The 17,737-nt window shown below is 46.8% G+C and overlaps 1 protein-coding gene across 3 annotated transcripts in view; it reads right to left on the bottom strand.

Moving 5' to 3' along the window:
* The window catches only part of NHSL1 (NHS like 1), a 124,014-nt gene that overhangs the window by 89,879 nt on the left and 16,398 nt on the right, over positions 1 to 17,737 (bottom strand). Inside the window, exon 1 of one of the 3 annotated variants that reach the window (XM_046675292.1) lies at positions 11,013 to 11,248. The exons of the other annotated variants lie outside the window; for them this stretch is intronic. Within the exon in view, the coding sequence (XP_046531248.1) occupies positions 11,013 to 11,028 (16 nt within the window). The 5' untranslated portion in view covers positions 11,029 to 11,248. Of the gene's footprint in view, positions 1 to 11,012; positions 11,249 to 17,737 lie in introns of those variants that run through there. 3 annotated transcript variants of the gene reach the window in all.

Below are 17,737 nucleotides of genomic sequence, written 5' to 3'. Positions count from 1 at the left end.
GAACATGAGCGCCTAATGCTGCCAGGTGCCCAGTCATCCAACAGATGTTAATAGGGCACCTCCACGTGCAGCGACATGAGGTCCCGAATAAAAACCATCTTGTTCTTCTGGCATTTAATTCAGAGAGAGAAACACAGTGACCAAACTGTAGGCTTATTTACAGAGAAAATGGGGAACAAAGATTGTAATGGAAACAGAAAGAAATGCATATAGAGGATCTCTAGAAAATAACCTAGTGGATTTAAAAACTCAGAACAAGGGATGGGAAGACCAAACGAAACAAAAGAGATACAAAATGGGGAAACTCACATATTTAGACGATGATTTGCTAAGAGAAAACAATCCATTTCTAAAGATAATTCCACCACCCTCCTTTTGTCTACAGTCAATTGCCCATCATGGGACCACGCATTGGAGTGTTTTTTTTAAAAAACTGAAAACTCAAGAGGGAAGAAAGTACTTAAAGGGTGTGTTTCTCCTTGGTGAATAAATGCTCAGTCCTTTAAGAAACAGAAGTGTAACCACTTCACAACCACACTTGAGAGGACCCAGCAGGGAGCTGGCCATTCCCTGAAGGCGACCAGCCACTTCAAAGACCAGGAGACACCTGGGAAACCTTTCTCCATCGTCACTACGAAGTCTAGACACATTTGTTCTGAATGTGTGAATTTCCAGACATGCATTAACCTTTCTCCTCTGTGACCAGCTTCTCCCTCTTACAAGTCATTATGATTGAAATCGTTGCATTAGATTTTCTATCAGGTTAACTCCAAAAGTTAAAAGTCTTTCTTGTTCTGCTTATTGCCTTCATATTTTCAGTCCCACCGAAAATAGAAAAATCCACTTTTATATTTTAAGCTATCCTCAACAATTCCATGTATTTTCATGGAGAGTGGTGCTAATGTCCTTTTCACCTAAACAAGGTTAAATATTACATTTCGTTCCTCTAATCCACAAGTACCAACGGGAACTCTGTCTTGGTCAAGTTAATGGCTGGACCCTCAAGGAGCTTAGAACCCAGTAGGAGGCCAAAGTCCCCGTCCCCACCACACGCAGAAGGGGTATGTGTCCCGGAGAAGACGCACACCCACTCAGGGAGCAGGGTTAGAGCCTGCTTCCACTTAATGATGCTACGAAAGAATAAGTCAGGGTGTCGAGAGGGGTACAAGGTCCTGCACGGACCACGAAGGGCTTCCTGACACTCCTTACAACACACCAGAGCTCAGCAAAACCAACACACATGTAAGAACAAAAGCTGGGCTGCTTACCACTTACTCTAGCTCTCTGATTTGGAGAGGTTCCCTACTGTTTTGTTCCAACTTAATCCATATCCAAAAAAGAAAAGCCATAGCAACCAATTTTCCAAAATTACAACAGAAACTCTCTTATGAAACTTATTTAACAACAACTAAAGGTACATCTCAGCAGCTGCATTAAACACATAGATTGCTACCTTTAAGGATAAATGGGACAGGTTAGCCCAACCTTCACTCCCCCTGCAGAAAAGATGGAGTCTCATCACAGACCACCTTTCGTGAGCATCCGCCAAGGACGCGGCTCACCTGGGACTGCAGTTTCGGGGGACCTTTCCCTTCTCTGCCAACCAAAGGACTGGACGCAGCTGCAAGTTCTGTGGCTCAGAAAGTGGCCTTCTCCTCGTGGTTTACCTTTGGTCTGTGACTGACACCCCAAAATAGAGGAATTGCCGAGACTACAGCTGTCACTGAGTGGAACAGAGTTTTGAGCAAAGGACTGGCAGAGCCTCACTGGTGTTTCTAAAGGTCACTCTGGCTGCCGCGCAGGGCTTGGATGGTGGCCAGGGCAGGCCTGGCAGGGAGGGGGCCGTGGAGGTGGGAAGAGGGGTCAGATTCTAGAAAAGATGTTAAAAATAGAGTCATAAGGATTTTCTGATACATCGAACGTAGGGCACATAAGAAAAACGAGTCATACATGACTTGAAGGTTTTTGGCCTAAGCCACTGGAAAGATGGACCTGCCACCTACTAACAGGAGGAGGTGCAGTGGAGCAGACACAGGGGCAAGGCGGGGACCAGGAGCCCATGAAACCTATGAGACATCCAGCTGGAAAAGTGGATGGAGGAGGCAGCCGGTGTTCACAGTGAAGCTTGGGCCAGAGGTCTGGGCTGGAGACGGAAACTCAGGAGCTACCAGTATATCATAACACTAGACTCCCTCCCTGGGAAGCAGCACAGGACTCCTGACACTGACCAGAGAATCCCCTTAAAGGGAGAATTCTCGCTGCAGTGGGGAAGGCCCTTCTTGGGCAGAGGGAACCCTTCTCACTTCTCTGCGGGGCATCCACTCAGCCTGACCTAATTTGAGGCATCGTACAGAGCTGCTGGGCCAGCACCAAACAGGAGACAGAGAAAGGGGGCTGCTCTTCCTGTGCTGAGCGTGAAGGTCACTTTCCAGTGCCAAAATGATGGACAGGGAAAATCAGAGCGGAGAAAATCCAGCCCAACACAGTCCAGAAGAGCAGCCTGGGCGAGCCTTTAGTACACCGTGTGCAGGGGAGCCTCATCTATTTCAGGGGCTCCCGCTTCCCCTAGATCCTGGGCGCCTCGTCTTCACAGATAACATGCCAACAATGGGTCCATTCTACAATTTCACGAAGGCAAGCGGGGGGCAGGGAGCAATGAAGACAAACTCATTTTCAGCCAAATCCGTACTCATAAGCGAAAGAGCATACAAACAGATTTACAGTATTTCCTGTACCAACATTAACTTTCTGTGGGAAACAAACGGCCTCAGCAGCCTCCGCTGTTCGCAGGTGACTGAAAAGCAGCCACCTCTGGGACAGTCCTGTCAAGTCAGCCCTGAGGGGGACAGCGAACATCTAGCTCACGACTCACACTTGAACCACGCTTAGAGCCGTCAAAACATACTTGTCCACAGGCAGCCCCGGGCCTGGTGGACTCCGTGTCTCTGGAGGGACGGACATCTATGGAGCATGGATGACTCTCACACTCACTGACCTGCTCTCTCTGAGGAGGAAAACGGGCTGCCGAGTGCTAAGAGAAGAAGGAACAGGGAGGAGCACCCAGCGACGACGGAGAGCTGCTCCCAACTCCTCACTGGCCGTCTCACATGAGGACACTCCTCCCTTTGAGGAGGGAGCCACCACCCACCCATTCCTCTCATCTGGAGATGGAGAGATTTTGAGAAAATAAAGCAATTTTACAAAAGGCACCACACGAACAGTCCACATCTTGTTCTAAGTCTTTATCAAGGATTTGTTCTGCTGGGAAACATTTCCAAAAAGGAACGTTTTGTCTCAGTTGCTGTGGCAGCAGTCCCTCCGTGGGAGCAGCTAGGACAGTGTCAGGATGCTCTCGCCGGCTTCCACGGCTTTCAAAATATTTGTGTTGCTACAATGCTCATTTGCCAGTATAAGTGACTTAATACACTTTGTACTCATCTGGGTGTATTTATACAACCATGAGTCCAGAAAACTTTATAGAAGTTGGCGTAAATATGCTGCAAGGAGAAACCAGAAGTCTGTCTGCCTCTATCACTGTACAGTTATACCCTATTTGCAAAGTCTGGTACAAATTAGTCTTTACTTTCACAAGTCGAAGGTAAATCTAATCAGTAACTTTATGAGGCACATAGAGAGATCAAATTTAAATAACACCACTACATACTTGTGAGAAAAAGTCCAGCATCTTACATAAGTCATTTAATCCTCAATATTTTATCAGGTAGATTCTATTTTCACATCTAAGGAGATCTTTACTCAAGTTGATATTATTAATGGACAGAACTGGGATTTATTGAACCTTCTTCACTAACCTGTCAATTACTTTTGTTACTGGGATCACGATTAGCAGAGAAACCCTTTAAAAGGTCTCTGGCTGGGGTCACCCCGTGGCCGAGTGGTTAAGTTCGTGTGCTCTGCTTTGGTGGCCCAGGGTTTCACTGGTTCGGATCCTGGGCGTGGACATGGCACCGTTCATCAGGCCATGCTGAGGCAGCGTCCCACACAGCAGAGCCAGAAGGACCTATAACTACAATATACAACTATGTACTGGGGGCTTTAGGGAGGAGAAGCAGAAGAAGAAGAAGTTGGCAACAGATATTAGCTCAGGTGCCAATCTTAAAAAAAAAAAAGTCTCTGGCTTTCCTTTGTTCTCAAAGTCAATTTTGGGGAAAGAAGAACCCCAAAAAGTGGACAGGAAAGCAGCTGGCAGTCTTGGGTGCAGAAGAGACCCAGGAGCCTCAGAGACGGAAGGCTTTGCCCATCAATATCTGATGAATAAACGCTTACCAACAAAATTCCATCAAAAAATTTTGTTCAGATCTGATGAACTCCAGAAGTAGATCATAATATCAACAAATTTTGGATGAATATAGATATATAAATTGGCCAGCTTGGGAAAATATTGGCCTTTTTTGCATAAAACTGGATATTCTGTTAACGGCAACACTTTTGCAGGGAAAAAGAAGGAACTAGAGCTTCCCCTGTCCTCTTAAAATTAGGAAAGGGTCTGGATCCAAATGTGCAGGATGTGGCTGAGGAAGAAGAGATGGAGTCCCACTGGGGCCAGGTGCTCCCACACGCTTCCTTTTCTTTTGCCAGGCCACTCACGGAGCTGCCACCGAAGGGTTTCTGAGGCCCCTTTTCACCTGCTGGGGCACCTTTTCTGCTTGAAAACAGAAAGGTCAGGACCCTCAACTTGTGGTGTCAGTTTCCCCAGTGGACCTTCTGCCAACTCTGGAATCTCCTGGGCCCCGCCTCTCTCTGGAAGCTGCCTTCAACACCTAGGTGCCCCAGGCCTGCCCTAAGGACCCCCTCGGAAGTCACAATCTGTCCCTCCCTCACGCCTACTCCGAACACAGGCTCACTTGGAGAGCAGAGGCATCTGTCACCACTTTCCCTGTGAAAGTTCAGTAATGAGAGCTCACAGTTTCACTCAGTAAAGGAAACAAGAGAGAACACGTGTCTCCTGTGGTCATCAAAGGAGAGGTTCTCCCTTTTGTTTTCAAATGCTGTCTTGAAAAATTTCTCAAGAACAGACAGGTAACATATAATCTGACCTTTGAAAACCATTCTCCGCTTAAATATAAATCACTTCAATGATATTTCAATTCATGGTTCCCAAAGCTCACTTTCAGTTTTAAGAAGATGTTCCAAAGAAAAAGTGGCCACTAGTGCTCACATTTCTCTCACCATCACAACCACCCGCCTTGCAAGTTAACCCGAGCTCAAGTTGGCATGGTCTTCCGGCTCAACGGCTCTCCATTAGCCACATTCTGACAGCAACAATAAAAATTCTAAACCCACTCCAGGCCAACAGAGCCCACAGAATGTCACGTAACCAGCAGACGGAGGATGAACACTGCCAGGGTCATACCACGTAGGCTGTCATTATATTGCCTGTCGAAGTAAGACCTCTTAATTTCAGATCCAATTGCTATGTAGGATTTTATAAAATAACTGACATTTTTCAATTTGAGAATATCTATCTTCCCAACCAGCATCCCCAATACAAAATTTTGTCAACCTGTTCAATTGTGCAAAAGCTATTTATTGCTTAAAGACCCTTAGGTTGCTTTCAGCAGCATTTCCTTCTCATATTAAAATAGGAGAACGCCTGTGCCTGCACACCCTGTGCCAGCTGATGGTGGTGACATGACCTCCTGGTGGTGACCCGCCCTCGTCACACTGGCCACGTGCCGTCTAGTGACCCTCTCCTTCACTAACGTGTGTGCAGAGTGCTGATCACACCTCCGTGACCAGGGGGGTTCTGCCCATGCAGTGTAACACAGCTCTCCCACCATGGGCAATCAGAAAGGATAAGAGTGGGAAAGAAAAAAAACTAGAAAAGAGATGCAAAAGTCAGGAAATAAAGGAAACAAGAATACGTAAAATGGAACAAGAGGTACTAAAATGGAGAATTTAACTGAAACCTTTGTCTCTGCTTTTGGTAATTCAAGTCGTTTGATTCAGTTCCACAAAATACCCAGAGACCATCCTTGATGGAGCACGCCCCAAACACCAGCAGGCCCCGATCCGCGAGCCGTGGCCCAAGCTGTGCCCACTGCTCCTTCATCCCTTAAGGATTGTATCTCCACGTCACACTGCGAACTCCAGTCAGCATGCTGGCCTGGCTTCAACCGCAACATACTTAAAGCAAGATTTTGGTTGGTAGTTGAAGGAAGGAAGAGAACTAGAAAGCAAGACAAAGTTTTGAAGGGGAAGACAAGGGAAATAAAAGGTTAGCTTTGGTTATTAAATTTCAAGGGCTTTTCCCACCAGTCTAAAAACTGCACGATACCACCAGTGTGTTTATCAAAAATGCTACTTTACATTGCAGATTGAGCAAACGTAAATTCCCCTTGGTAGCTGTAGGTTACAGACTAACAATGATTTGAAATTTTTAAATGAAAGGAGGGAAAGAATAGGAAGACAATGCAGGAGAGTTCTAACAGCCGCTGCCAATTTCAGTAAAACTCAAAATCTGAACCTATGACAGTAAAATGTCCAGATTCACAGAGATGCAACATTCTCGGGGTCACTTTGCATTTTGATTGTTAAAGTCTTTTAAAATGATGCTCAGAACCAAATAGTAAAATAGCATAAACTTAGTTCAACACTTGACAGTTTATCACTGGCTTTAAGAAGGGGTGGGAACCTTCCAGAGCAAATGGTTTGCTTGCTGGCTAACTTGAAAAATGCACTTGTTTCAGCACAGAAATAACAAATCTGTTTCTGATTCCAGACATTATTTTCCAAATGCTGCCAAGAAAAGAATCTAAGGAATTCTTTTACATACACAACATACAAGAGACAACTGGAGAGAGGGTGCGATCTGCTCCAGGGGCGCAAGGAGAAGGAGAGAGGGGAGCTGCCCTCTCGGGAGTAGAAGCACATGCCTGAGATAGCTCATAGTTGTAATCTCCAACATAACTTAGCTATTATTAGACAGCCCAAAGGCTTTCCTAAATCTGTAACTTGTGAAGCAGAAAAGGATACAGAGAAGACGCAGCATGCTGAGCACGCAGGCAGCTGGGACCCACCCACTCCACAGAATTCACCACTTTCTGATCCAAGAAACTAGATTTCTAGATCTTGGACAACACATAAGAGCTGAGAAAGGGAGAGAATCTAGCCCAGCACCAAAGCCAGGTTTAAGTCCCTGGAGAGAACGCTGACCAGGTAAAACCCAGCACTAAATCCAGTAACTCAAGGCCCACAATGCTAATACTACATACAAAATATCCTCGAGCACAGAGGATGTGCGTCCCAACACTTTCCACATTAAGAGCAAGGACATTTTAAAAATACTACTGTATTTTTTAAACTCAACTATACAGAGGTATCCTGCTTTATAATTTTTTAAATTATGTAAAGATCAAGCCAATGATTCAAAAGGACGTAACTTAGCAGCATCACTTCTGTTATATTAACAAGGAAGGTCCAGCAACAGAACCCACTTTGGAGAGAAGAGTGGCAGGAGAATTTGGAAAGACTGAGTCATCAGCAGCCTGAGCTATCTCATGCAGCCGTTCGAATTTCTGGCTCACACAGAGCTGACTGCAGTGAACTGAGTTCAGTTTTGTTTTTTGTTTTTCCCCTTAGCAGGATACGCGTTCACGAAGGAAACTGGATCCTTTACAGGAAATAAAAAGGCAACATTTTCTCTTGTGTGACTGATCATAGTGGGTATTTTCAATCCTTCTACCTACCAACAAACTTGTCTTCAACTTGCATTGCCATAAATTTCAAGTGCATCATGAAAGCAACTATGCCAGACAGTCTTACAGCCCTCCATTAAACACACCTCCTACAATGCTACCCTCAAGCAGTGTGACTTTACACACGGTCCATTCTACTGGGGTAAATAGTGTCCCCCAAAAATCCACGTCCACCAGGAACCTCATAAAGTGACCTTATCTGGAAATACTCTTTGCAGATGTAATGAGCTGAGATGAGGTCACACACTGGATTAGGGTGGGCCCTAAATCCAATGACCGGTGTCCTTATAAGAAAACTATGTGACAGAGAGACAGAGAGACACACATGGAAGGTCTGTGAGGACAGAGGCAAAGATGCGCCATAAGCCAAGAAACCCCTGCAGCCACCAGAAACCGGAAGAGACAAGGAAGATTCTCCCCCTGAGAGACTTCAGAGGGAGCACGACCCTGCTGACACCTTGATTTTGGACTCTGGCCTCTAGAGCCACGAGGGAAGAAGCTGCTGTTCCAGCTGCCCCCTTGGGGGTAACTGTTAGAGCAGCTCCAGGAAACACACGTGGATTTGCCTGCTAACCAGTGCCAGTTGGCAGTGCCGTGCCGGCCAGTCTGCAAGATCACTGCAGAAAAAGAGAGGAGATGTTTAAGGACCTCACAGCTGTGATATCGTGGTGGTATCACACAGCACGTGGTTCTACGTTTTACAGAATTTCTGTCTGTGATGGGTTGGAAATTAAAAGAAAGAAACAGGGGCTGGCCTGGTGGCATAGTGGTTAAGTTCACACATTCCACTTTGGCAGCCCGGGGTTCGCCGGTTCGGATCCTGGGTACGGACATGGCACAGCTCGGCAAGCCATGCTGTAGTAGGTGTTCCACATATAAAGTAGAGGAAGATGGGCATGGATGTTAGCTCAGGGCCAGTCTTCCTCAGCAAAAAGAGGAGGATAGACAGCAGTGAGCTCAGGGCTAATCTTCCTCAAAAAAAAAAAAAAGAAAAAGAAAGAAAGAAACAGCCTTCACAGTTAGAGATGCACAGTAAGATAACTGATATTTATAAAGATGAGCTGGTGTACTATAATTAAGAAGTTTGCATTCTGAATCGTCTCAGAGAAACTTAATTATGTTCCATGCCATTTTAGTGGTAAAACTATTTTATTCTCATTTTTGGATAAAGTAATCCATGAGTATAGATTGCTGTTAACCATATTATTTGATTAGCCAGAAACACACTTCCCAGACCCAGATTACACAGAGAAGGAACACACCCGTGCCTCTGCCAAGCACAGAGACCCTGCGGAACGCAACAGTATGTCCTCCCAGAGCCCGGGAGCCCAGATGCTGCTCCCACAAAAGGACGGGGGTGGAGTGAATGGATCCGAGCCACTTGGACGGCAGCAGTGGAGAGTGGCCATCACTGAGCTCCCAGAGTCGACAGCAAGGACAAAGACGACCTCTCTCTTCCAAGACGGTATTTTTCTGGCACCAAGTCGGCCAAACGCTGAGCAGACGTGACCTCAGAAAAATAGTCCCAATGGAGAAGAGGCAGCTTGGCACCCGTGGGGGGGCCGTCTGACCTGGATGTTTTCTCTCAACTGTCAGAAGACACACAGCGGGTGAATTAGCCCAGAAGAGCGGCAGTCCCCTTTCCTCCAGCGTCGATGCCATCACAACCACACTTGGCAGCCCCTCCAAGGTCAGATGCCCTAGAAACAGGCTGATCGACAAACTCACAGAAAAAGCCTCCAGAGGAAACAGCAGGAGCAACAAGCATCACGAGGAGCCCTCAGGCTCTGGTTTTAGGTGCATGCACCAAGTGGGCTTCGAAAGGGGCTGTGCATTCCCGACGGGAACACACCGCAGCCTAATGTACGCAGTTGTGATCACATGCCATTCGCTTGACTTTCTGAAATTTCCTAAGTTACTACGGAAACTAAGAGTCCATGAAATTGATGGATTCTTCAATAAATGAAATTGCTGTTATGGGAATGGGTGGAGACAGACATGTGGAAGCAGCAGAAGCCACACCCTGCACAACCCCATACCTGCATCCTATTAAAAATCCCAAACTTCAGCTCTCTTAGGTCGTAATGAGCTCAACCAACTGTTGGACGTTACTCTAGGCTGGCATCCCCCTCGCCCAATAATACTGAACTCAGGTTCTTCGTAGTTACACTTTTTTTGAGACATTAATTTTTTTAAGAAACATTGTCATGAGAGCTCCTAACTCATTTCATCTAAAATTATTTTTCAGAAATATTCAAATTCCTTTCAGCCTACGGAGCTTGTTAGAAATCCACTGCCACTAGCGACTCTTTACAGTAAGAATTAACTGAATTCTTAGGGAGAGAAAAACGGGATGTTCTTTTCCTCTTACCCCCTCAATTTGATCAAATTTGTACAAACCATATAAACAAATATCCCAAACTCAAAGTTTAACATTAAAGACTGGTGGTTCTTAAGCTGTCAAATTAGGGTTAAAAGTGCAAAGGACTAGACAATCCATGTCTGCACCTCATTAATAGACTCTGAGGACAAGGGAACCATCGCAGAGCAAGAGAGCCACGGCCACTTTACGTCCAAAAACTGAAAAGCTGTCAAGAATTTCACATCAACAGAATGACACAGACTGAAAGATATGAACAAAATAATCTGCTCCAGTTCCAAGGAATCCATCCTAATTCCCCCATTCTAACAATCTCAAAGACGAACACACTCTCAAAAGCCTAAATTAATTACATTATGCAAGAGTTGGAAGAAAGAGAGAGTTGAAGGAAAAATAATTGCCTAAAAAGACAACACACCCCCCATGAATCAGGGAATCGCTGCACATACCCACCAAGTCACCATCTAGCAGCCTTAGGAAGCCCCTAGCACAGGCAGCTAGAGGGAGAAGTGCGCTCTGCAGTGGAACTGCCTTCGTCCCTGCACTGCTCGTCAGGGCTCCAGCAGCGGGACTGCCGCCCCTGCTCACCCTAACCCTGCACCCGGAGCTCCTCACGCCACTGCAAACTATTCCTACTTTTGCTAAGTTTCCTTTATTTCTAAACTTTTAACTACTTTTGTCTATGACAAAACATGCAGAGAAACATCCTTTCTGAGAGAAAATTCCACCTCCCCAGCAGGAGGTCTGTCTTCCTATTTGCAACAAAAAAGAACAATGACTTTTTCACTTTCCTACTTAGAAAACTCCCTCAAACTTGGATTTTAAGAGAACTAGCCGCATGACTTCGGCTCTGACGTTAAGTGGCAGCTTCCCTAACTGCAGAACTTCACCCCAGAGGACCCGGCGCCCCTCACCTTTCAGGCAGAACATTCTGAAGCAGTCCCACGGAGGGGCCGGGCCGTCGGCAGCCTGCAGCACTAGGTACAGCTGTCTCTGGGCCCCCCGCCTGACTCGCCGCAGAGCAGTGCCCTGATCACAGGAAGCCACTGCCCAATCCCGGCCGAGGGCCCAGTGCTGACACCTCCCTATCTCTCCTGCACTGTTTCACACCAGAATCAGCCCGGCTCATCCCGGAGCAGGAGGGGAGCCCGCGAGCTGGCGCTGTCCACACCGCCCTGCGGAACAGCTCGAGGGCAGGCCCGGGTCGTCTTCCCTCTCAGCATTTTCCACCACAGCAGACGTAGCGCCTCACGTGACCACGACACAAAAAAGAACCCACTGGATCCAGTTTAACTGTTTGCTGTTAATCACGACTACTATTCTCTGACTTCATCTTTCCTTTGCTGTCACACTGTAACTCTTTCCTGATGCGGAACAACCCACATAACACTAAAAATTATGATATGAGACTGTGCACAGCTGAGTCCACGTCCTGGGCGGACACACAGGAAGCGCTCGGTCAGCCTTATGGAAGTGCTGGCTCTCACTTGGGTGTGGGGTGAGATGAGAAGCATGTTACACTTGCACAAATTCCCATTTTTCAGATGAGGAAGCAAAGGTTAACACACTTCAGCTGGCATCAGAGAATGTGAATTTCTCTCTACTGCAGCCACAGCCAGAGCATTAAATTTCTCCCCTCTACTGGAAAACTAAATTCACTCTGGCAAGTTAGAGTTTCTTTAACGTAAATTCTTTAACACAGGTTGAAAAGCGAAAGAAGGAATTTCATTGCAGATGGGAAGAAAAACAGTCCGCAAACTCGGCCTCAAGAACACCCTGTGCTGGAGCGCTGTCTGAACCTCGAACGGCTCATGGCCATCAGACCCCGTCTCCTGGTCACAGGAAGCGGCCATTGTTCACACGGCCGGTTGTCCTGTGCAGGTCTTCCTTTCGACTCCACAGGATGCAGGAAACTGACTCAGACCTGTCTGTCTGTCTGTGTCCTGGGGTGCTCACTGCAGTCCTCGCTGCTTAGCAGGGAGTTCCTGTGGCGCCCTGGTCGGGCTTCTGCTCCTCATCCTCCAGGATCACCAGCAGTGCCTGGTTAACAAGCTCCCTACCACGAGGCAGTCACTGTACAAGCTGCCTGGTCACAAAGAAACGCAAGAGATCCCTAGCCAGAAGCTCGCTGGGTTGGAAAACACCTGTGTGGGGAACGACAAATAGAGATACCGACTCAGGACAGAATTGGGAGGACCCGTACAGCTCATCTCGACTGGCAGACCGGCTCAGAGAAGAGCTGACAGTCCAACCAACCAACAGCTGCAGCAGATCCCAGTCAAACTACCTGACTCCCCAGGTGACCCTGCCCCAATAGTTGGAGCCATCCTTGTCTACTCCTATCCGGAGTGTCTTCCACGCAGTCCATGAACTGCAAAGGTGTCCCTGAAGGTAATCTTGTCAGTTAGTTCAGCTTTTTAAGTCGCACTCAGAGAGAGAAACTCTGCACCTCAGAGAGGCTTCTGATCGTAGTCAGTACACAGGGCTTGGGGCAGCTGTGTGCCTCAGCAGCTCTCTGTGCACATGCACAGTTAAGCCTTTTCATACAGAGATGACTTCTTTGTACTCTAGAAAGAACGCTGGACTGGAAGCAAGAGAGCCTGACGGCAGCTGCACCAGCTAGCCTCGAGAGCATTCATGACTGCACGTGTGGGGACTGAATCAACTGCAAGACACCATCCTCCTGGCTTGCTCCGTCAACTTCTGGCTGTGATACAGATAGATACAGATATGTACATTAATATACAAGCATTTTTTAGGTGCATGATGTCAGGAAAAGAGACAATCTTTGCCTTTTTATGGTTTAGTGCAAGAGGTGGGTAAATAACTATATCACAATGTGATACCACATAATAGAAGAACACAAAATTAACAGTGATCAATGATGGCTCCTTGCCTATTACCATTTAACTACTCTTGCTAACCAGGTTAAAACATCTATAATTTAATGAAATGGGTTGAATAGTGTCCCCGCAAAATTCCTGTCTACCCAGAACCTCGGGATGTGACCTTATTGGGAAATAGGGTCTTTGCAGAGGTACTGAACGTAAGAATGGTGACGAGATGTCGTCGGATTAGGATGGTGTGAGGGACAACAGAGTGTCCTCAAAGGAGACAGGAAAGGACGCCCAGAGACAGAGGAGCTGGGTGAAGACGGGGTGGAGGCTGAGCCACGTGGCCACGAGGCAGGGACGCCTGGAGCTGCCAGAAGCTGGAAGAGCAGGAAAGACCCATCCCCAGAGCCTTGGGAGGGACTGTGGCCCAGCTGACAGCTTGATTCCAGACTCTGGCCTCCTGAACCTTGAGAGAGTAAATTTCTGTTGTTTTAAGCTGCCCCATTTGTAGGAATTTGTTACAGCAGCCTAGGAAACCAACACATTTAACATTTAGCAGTAACAACTGTGGGAGAAGGGGCATGATTTTTTTTCTTTTTAAACTAACTTCGATTTATGATTATATGGGCTTAAAACCTATTTTTTCAATACTGCTATACTTACTGTTTACTGAAAAAAAAAAACCTTACTATAAGTATAGCACTCCTAAACAGAGCAAATACCATCTTCTATTAAACTAGTGAAACCAGAGGCATCTCCGTCTGAGAAGTTCACAGCACTGAGCTCAAGCAGTGGAGATGGGACAGGCCCTTATTACTATCAAATAAGCACCATTGTTTTTAAAGCCCTTGTTTCACCATCAAACAACTGTGAATATGTTTGAGAAATAAAACATGAAAAGGCACACTGTTCAAACTAGGGAAAAAAAATAAGAACTATCCATTAAAATTATTATTATCTGCCACCACAGATCACAGCTGCTGAGGTTGGGAAACAAACCCACAGCAGCCGGGTGAGGGCAGCGAGCCTGCGGCGTGCGCGCTTGAGCCTCAGCCGCTGGACAGGACGCAGGTCCTGCCTTTGCCAACCATGACCTTAGGGCGGCTACGTGTCTCTCTTGTAGGGTTAAAACACCCAGCACCACCTGAAGTTTAGCATGACAACCGCGGCCGGAGGGAGGGGGAGCCGCACACAGCCCCAAACCCGCAGACACTTGTGTCTCCCAAGCCACTCCCATGCTAAGAAACTTGTGTGCTAAAAAAATGTTTTGGTTTCAATAAAATAGGGACGATATGGGTAAATTAGGAATTAATTTGCATAATGCACAGAATTTGAAAGTCCAATTTGAGGACTCAAATTTTCTACTTTGTTCCTGGTAAAACACAAAACAAAATCATTTAAGAAACGCCAGCAAACCCTGTGTTTTCCCTGGGCAGCCTCACCCTCCTCTCACCAAAAAGTCAGGCAAAGATGGAAAGCCCCAACCTCCCCAGCCGAGGGTGGTTTGCACCAACTGGAAGAGAATCCACGGACGAGGCTGTTTCCACACCTGCAGCTCTCAGCACGCAGCCCAGCGCCGCTGAGGCAGAGGAGACGGGAGACTCACTTCCAGTCACACCCCTACCCTGTCCAGGGGAAGCCGGTCTCCAGGCCCGTCTGAGGAGACCAGGGAAGCCAGTCCCCAAATGAGAAGCCACTCGGGGTGAAGGCTGAATGGACTGCGACCTTCCTGCCTGGCGCCTTCTGAACATCTGAGGTTGGAGAATCTTCCAGTTTTCACCAATATTCTAAATTCTCAGAAAAAAGAGAGGCTCAGCCTGGGCTTTTCTAAGTATTTATTACTACCACGGGCCTCAGAGAAAGAAGGAAAAGGAACAGCTTCCCCTGGCCAGATTAAACTGGTCCTGGTCTTAGTGCCGTCTGCCCCTGAGGCAGCGTCAGCTTGGCACAGTGCCACCTGGAATGCGGTCTCTGTACTGGACACTGCCTGCTCCTGTGGCCACCTGAGCCCGTCTTCAGCTGGGCTCCTCCGCCCTCTGGAGCAAGGGCTGACCTACCTGAACCGGAGGTCACTTCACCCCTCAGGAGCCCCCTGCTTGTTAAGCAGGTTACATTGTGCTGGGCACACTGGCCACGGAGCTCCAGGCAGCCAGCCAGGACTCCTGGGTGTTCCAGGCTCTGGCCTTAGGGGGCCTCATGCCCGGTCACTTGGTTTCCTCCTGGAATCATGGGAGTTCTGCTCTAAGTGGTCATTTTTAGAGCCAGTTCTGAGGGTTATTCCCATTTTTTTTCTTCGCAGCCAAACCTGGACTCCTGGACGCCACCATCAAGAAGACAGCCCTCGTTTAGGCCTAACCACAGGCTCTGTTACCCCACCCACCACAGCCTCGTTCTCCCAATGCCCACATGAGCCAGTTCTTTTGTGAACTCTTGGGCGCTCCGCCTCCACTATCCAGGGGATGCAGTAGCAGGTTTCCCCGTCGACCTGTGTGCTCTTGGCTTCCATTGTCTCACAGCTTCTCCTGATCCGGCTCAGACGCCACGCTGCCTCCACTCTGTTGCTGTCCACGATCCAGTCTATGGCTCCTTGGGAGCATGGTCACCTCATGAGCAGCTGCAGGAAGGCGTCTTCACGTTGCCATCCTGCACATTCACCCTGCCCAGCGGCAGCCGCATAGGTGGTGCCAATGGCTGGGATGCTTCATCGAGCTACAACATTCCCTCATATCTTTGCAGTATTTTATTTTTTATAAGTCTGACCTCTTAACCCATCTTCACACCTACTACGTCTTTCCAAAAGATCTCCAAGGGCTCCATTCTCTTCCTTAGGAAAAAAATCACGTTTCTACTTATGCAAAAAACACGAGGTCAGAATAAATCCCAAACTCTCATGTGCAGCAAAGGCCCTTCTGGACTTGGATTCAGTTCTTTTCCAGAAATTTTCTGACCATATCCCTTTAACAGCCCCGTTGGTGGGCTTTGTGACATATTCCATCTGGCTTCATACCCCCACTCTCCCTAATCAGGCTATTATTTCCCTTGTCTGGAATGAGCCCCCGGCCCAATGCCTGCTGTTTACTTCCCTAAGTCTGCTCTGACCATGCTCCTCTCCCCAGAAGTCTCCCTCCTTGTGCCGTAGCACTCTTTATGCAGTTCCCACAGTGTCACAATTCTGTCCGCCCACCCAAAATGAGAGTCCCTCAAAGTGGGGACATGCTCATTCACACTTAATGTCCTGAGCCCTGTGGGGTGCCTGGAACGTAACAGATGACCAGTGTAGCATAAACTAGAATTATCACCCCTTCAGTATTTCACCCAAGAGCAAACAGTTAATGGCAAGTGTATAAAACCTAGATAAGGTATCCATCCAATAGCATAATGCTTCCAATGAAAAGTCATAAAAATATTTAACATATTCCTTAAAATTAAACAGATACTATTTTCCCTGTAAACAACTGTACTGAAACTCATTATTAAATAAGTTACTGGTCATTAATACAGCCATGTGCTGCATAATGATGCTGTGGTCAAGGATGGACAGCAAATACGATGATGGTCCCACAAGATGAAGACCGTAGAGCCATCGGGGTTTGTGCAAGGATACCGTGATGTTCACTCCATGACGACATCAACTAACCACACATCCAACACATGTCCCGTCATTAAGCAATGCATGGTGGAATTTTTATAAATCATCATTTCTCTAAAGATTAATGGCCTATGGCAATATTACATACAAATATTGAATCACTATGTTGTATACTTGAAACTGTACATAATGTTATATGTCAACTATGTATCAATAAAAAACATCATTAAAAAAAGATTAATAGTCTAAAGGGACCTCATTTTGAAACGTACAAACATAAATACCATTCTCTCTGAGGCAAGTTTTCCAGAGCAAACTTGGAAAGCAGTTCTTCCTACTCTCATCCACCCTAAACTAAATGTTTGAAGGATGATGGGAGCGGAAGTGGAAAAGGAAAAAAAATGAATTTTTCTGTTAGTATCCATACAAGAATGTTGAAGTCAGCTGGAGGCAGGACACCAAAAGATGCCATAACGATGACCCCAAATCCCCTTTCTTAGTGATCTGATGATGAAATGTATTCTAGGAGAAAAACAAAGCTACTAGAGTCTAAATTTCGTTCCATTACAGCTCTGCCACTGTGACCATGCCTCATGCAGCACATGGTACCCTGGAGAGTCTGAGTTAACGCACATCAGATAACCTCCTGTCCTGTCGTGCTGTGGGTTTCACCAACGTGCTCCTGGAGAGGCCGACTCCTGAAACACACAGATCAATGGCAACTGTCCCCCAAAAGCAGCTAACCTAAAACAAAGAGGTCATTTTCTCATCAACATCCGAGTAATCCAAGGAAGTTAAAACCTTCAACTGCAGAAACAGGTGCAGCTCTTCTGCCCACAGAATCACCGTCCTTAGTCGATCTAAAGAGAAGTCGGGCCACAAATCAAAATGACTCATGTACCAGCCAACCAGGAGGAACAAAGTTCTGCCGCAACTTACTTGTCTATAAACATCAGCCCATAACCAGCGAGAGTGACTGGACCATAATGGCTTCTAATCACCAAGCAGAAAGATGAAAATTAGAAAGAAGACACACCAAGTTAAAGCGCCCGGCTCCTGGCGAGTCTGTACAGATGACTGAGTACATCACTCCAACATTTAAGTTACTTAAGACTTACAAACTTGAAGCACTGTATTTTGAAGTCAACTATATATTTGAAAAACTCACAACTCTATAAAGAACTAGAGGATTTCCATAAAAAGGCAGTTTTTTCCT

Source organism: Equus quagga, chromosome 11 (genome assembly GCF_021613505.1).
Source record: "Equus quagga isolate Etosha38 chromosome 11, UCLA_HA_Equagga_1.0, whole genome shotgun sequence".
In the NCBI taxonomy this organism is placed as follows: domain Eukaryota; kingdom Metazoa; phylum Chordata; class Mammalia; order Perissodactyla; family Equidae; genus Equus; species Equus quagga.
The sequence above is the reverse complement of the archived record's forward strand: the minus strand, read 5'-3'. Positions and strand labels throughout refer to the sequence as shown.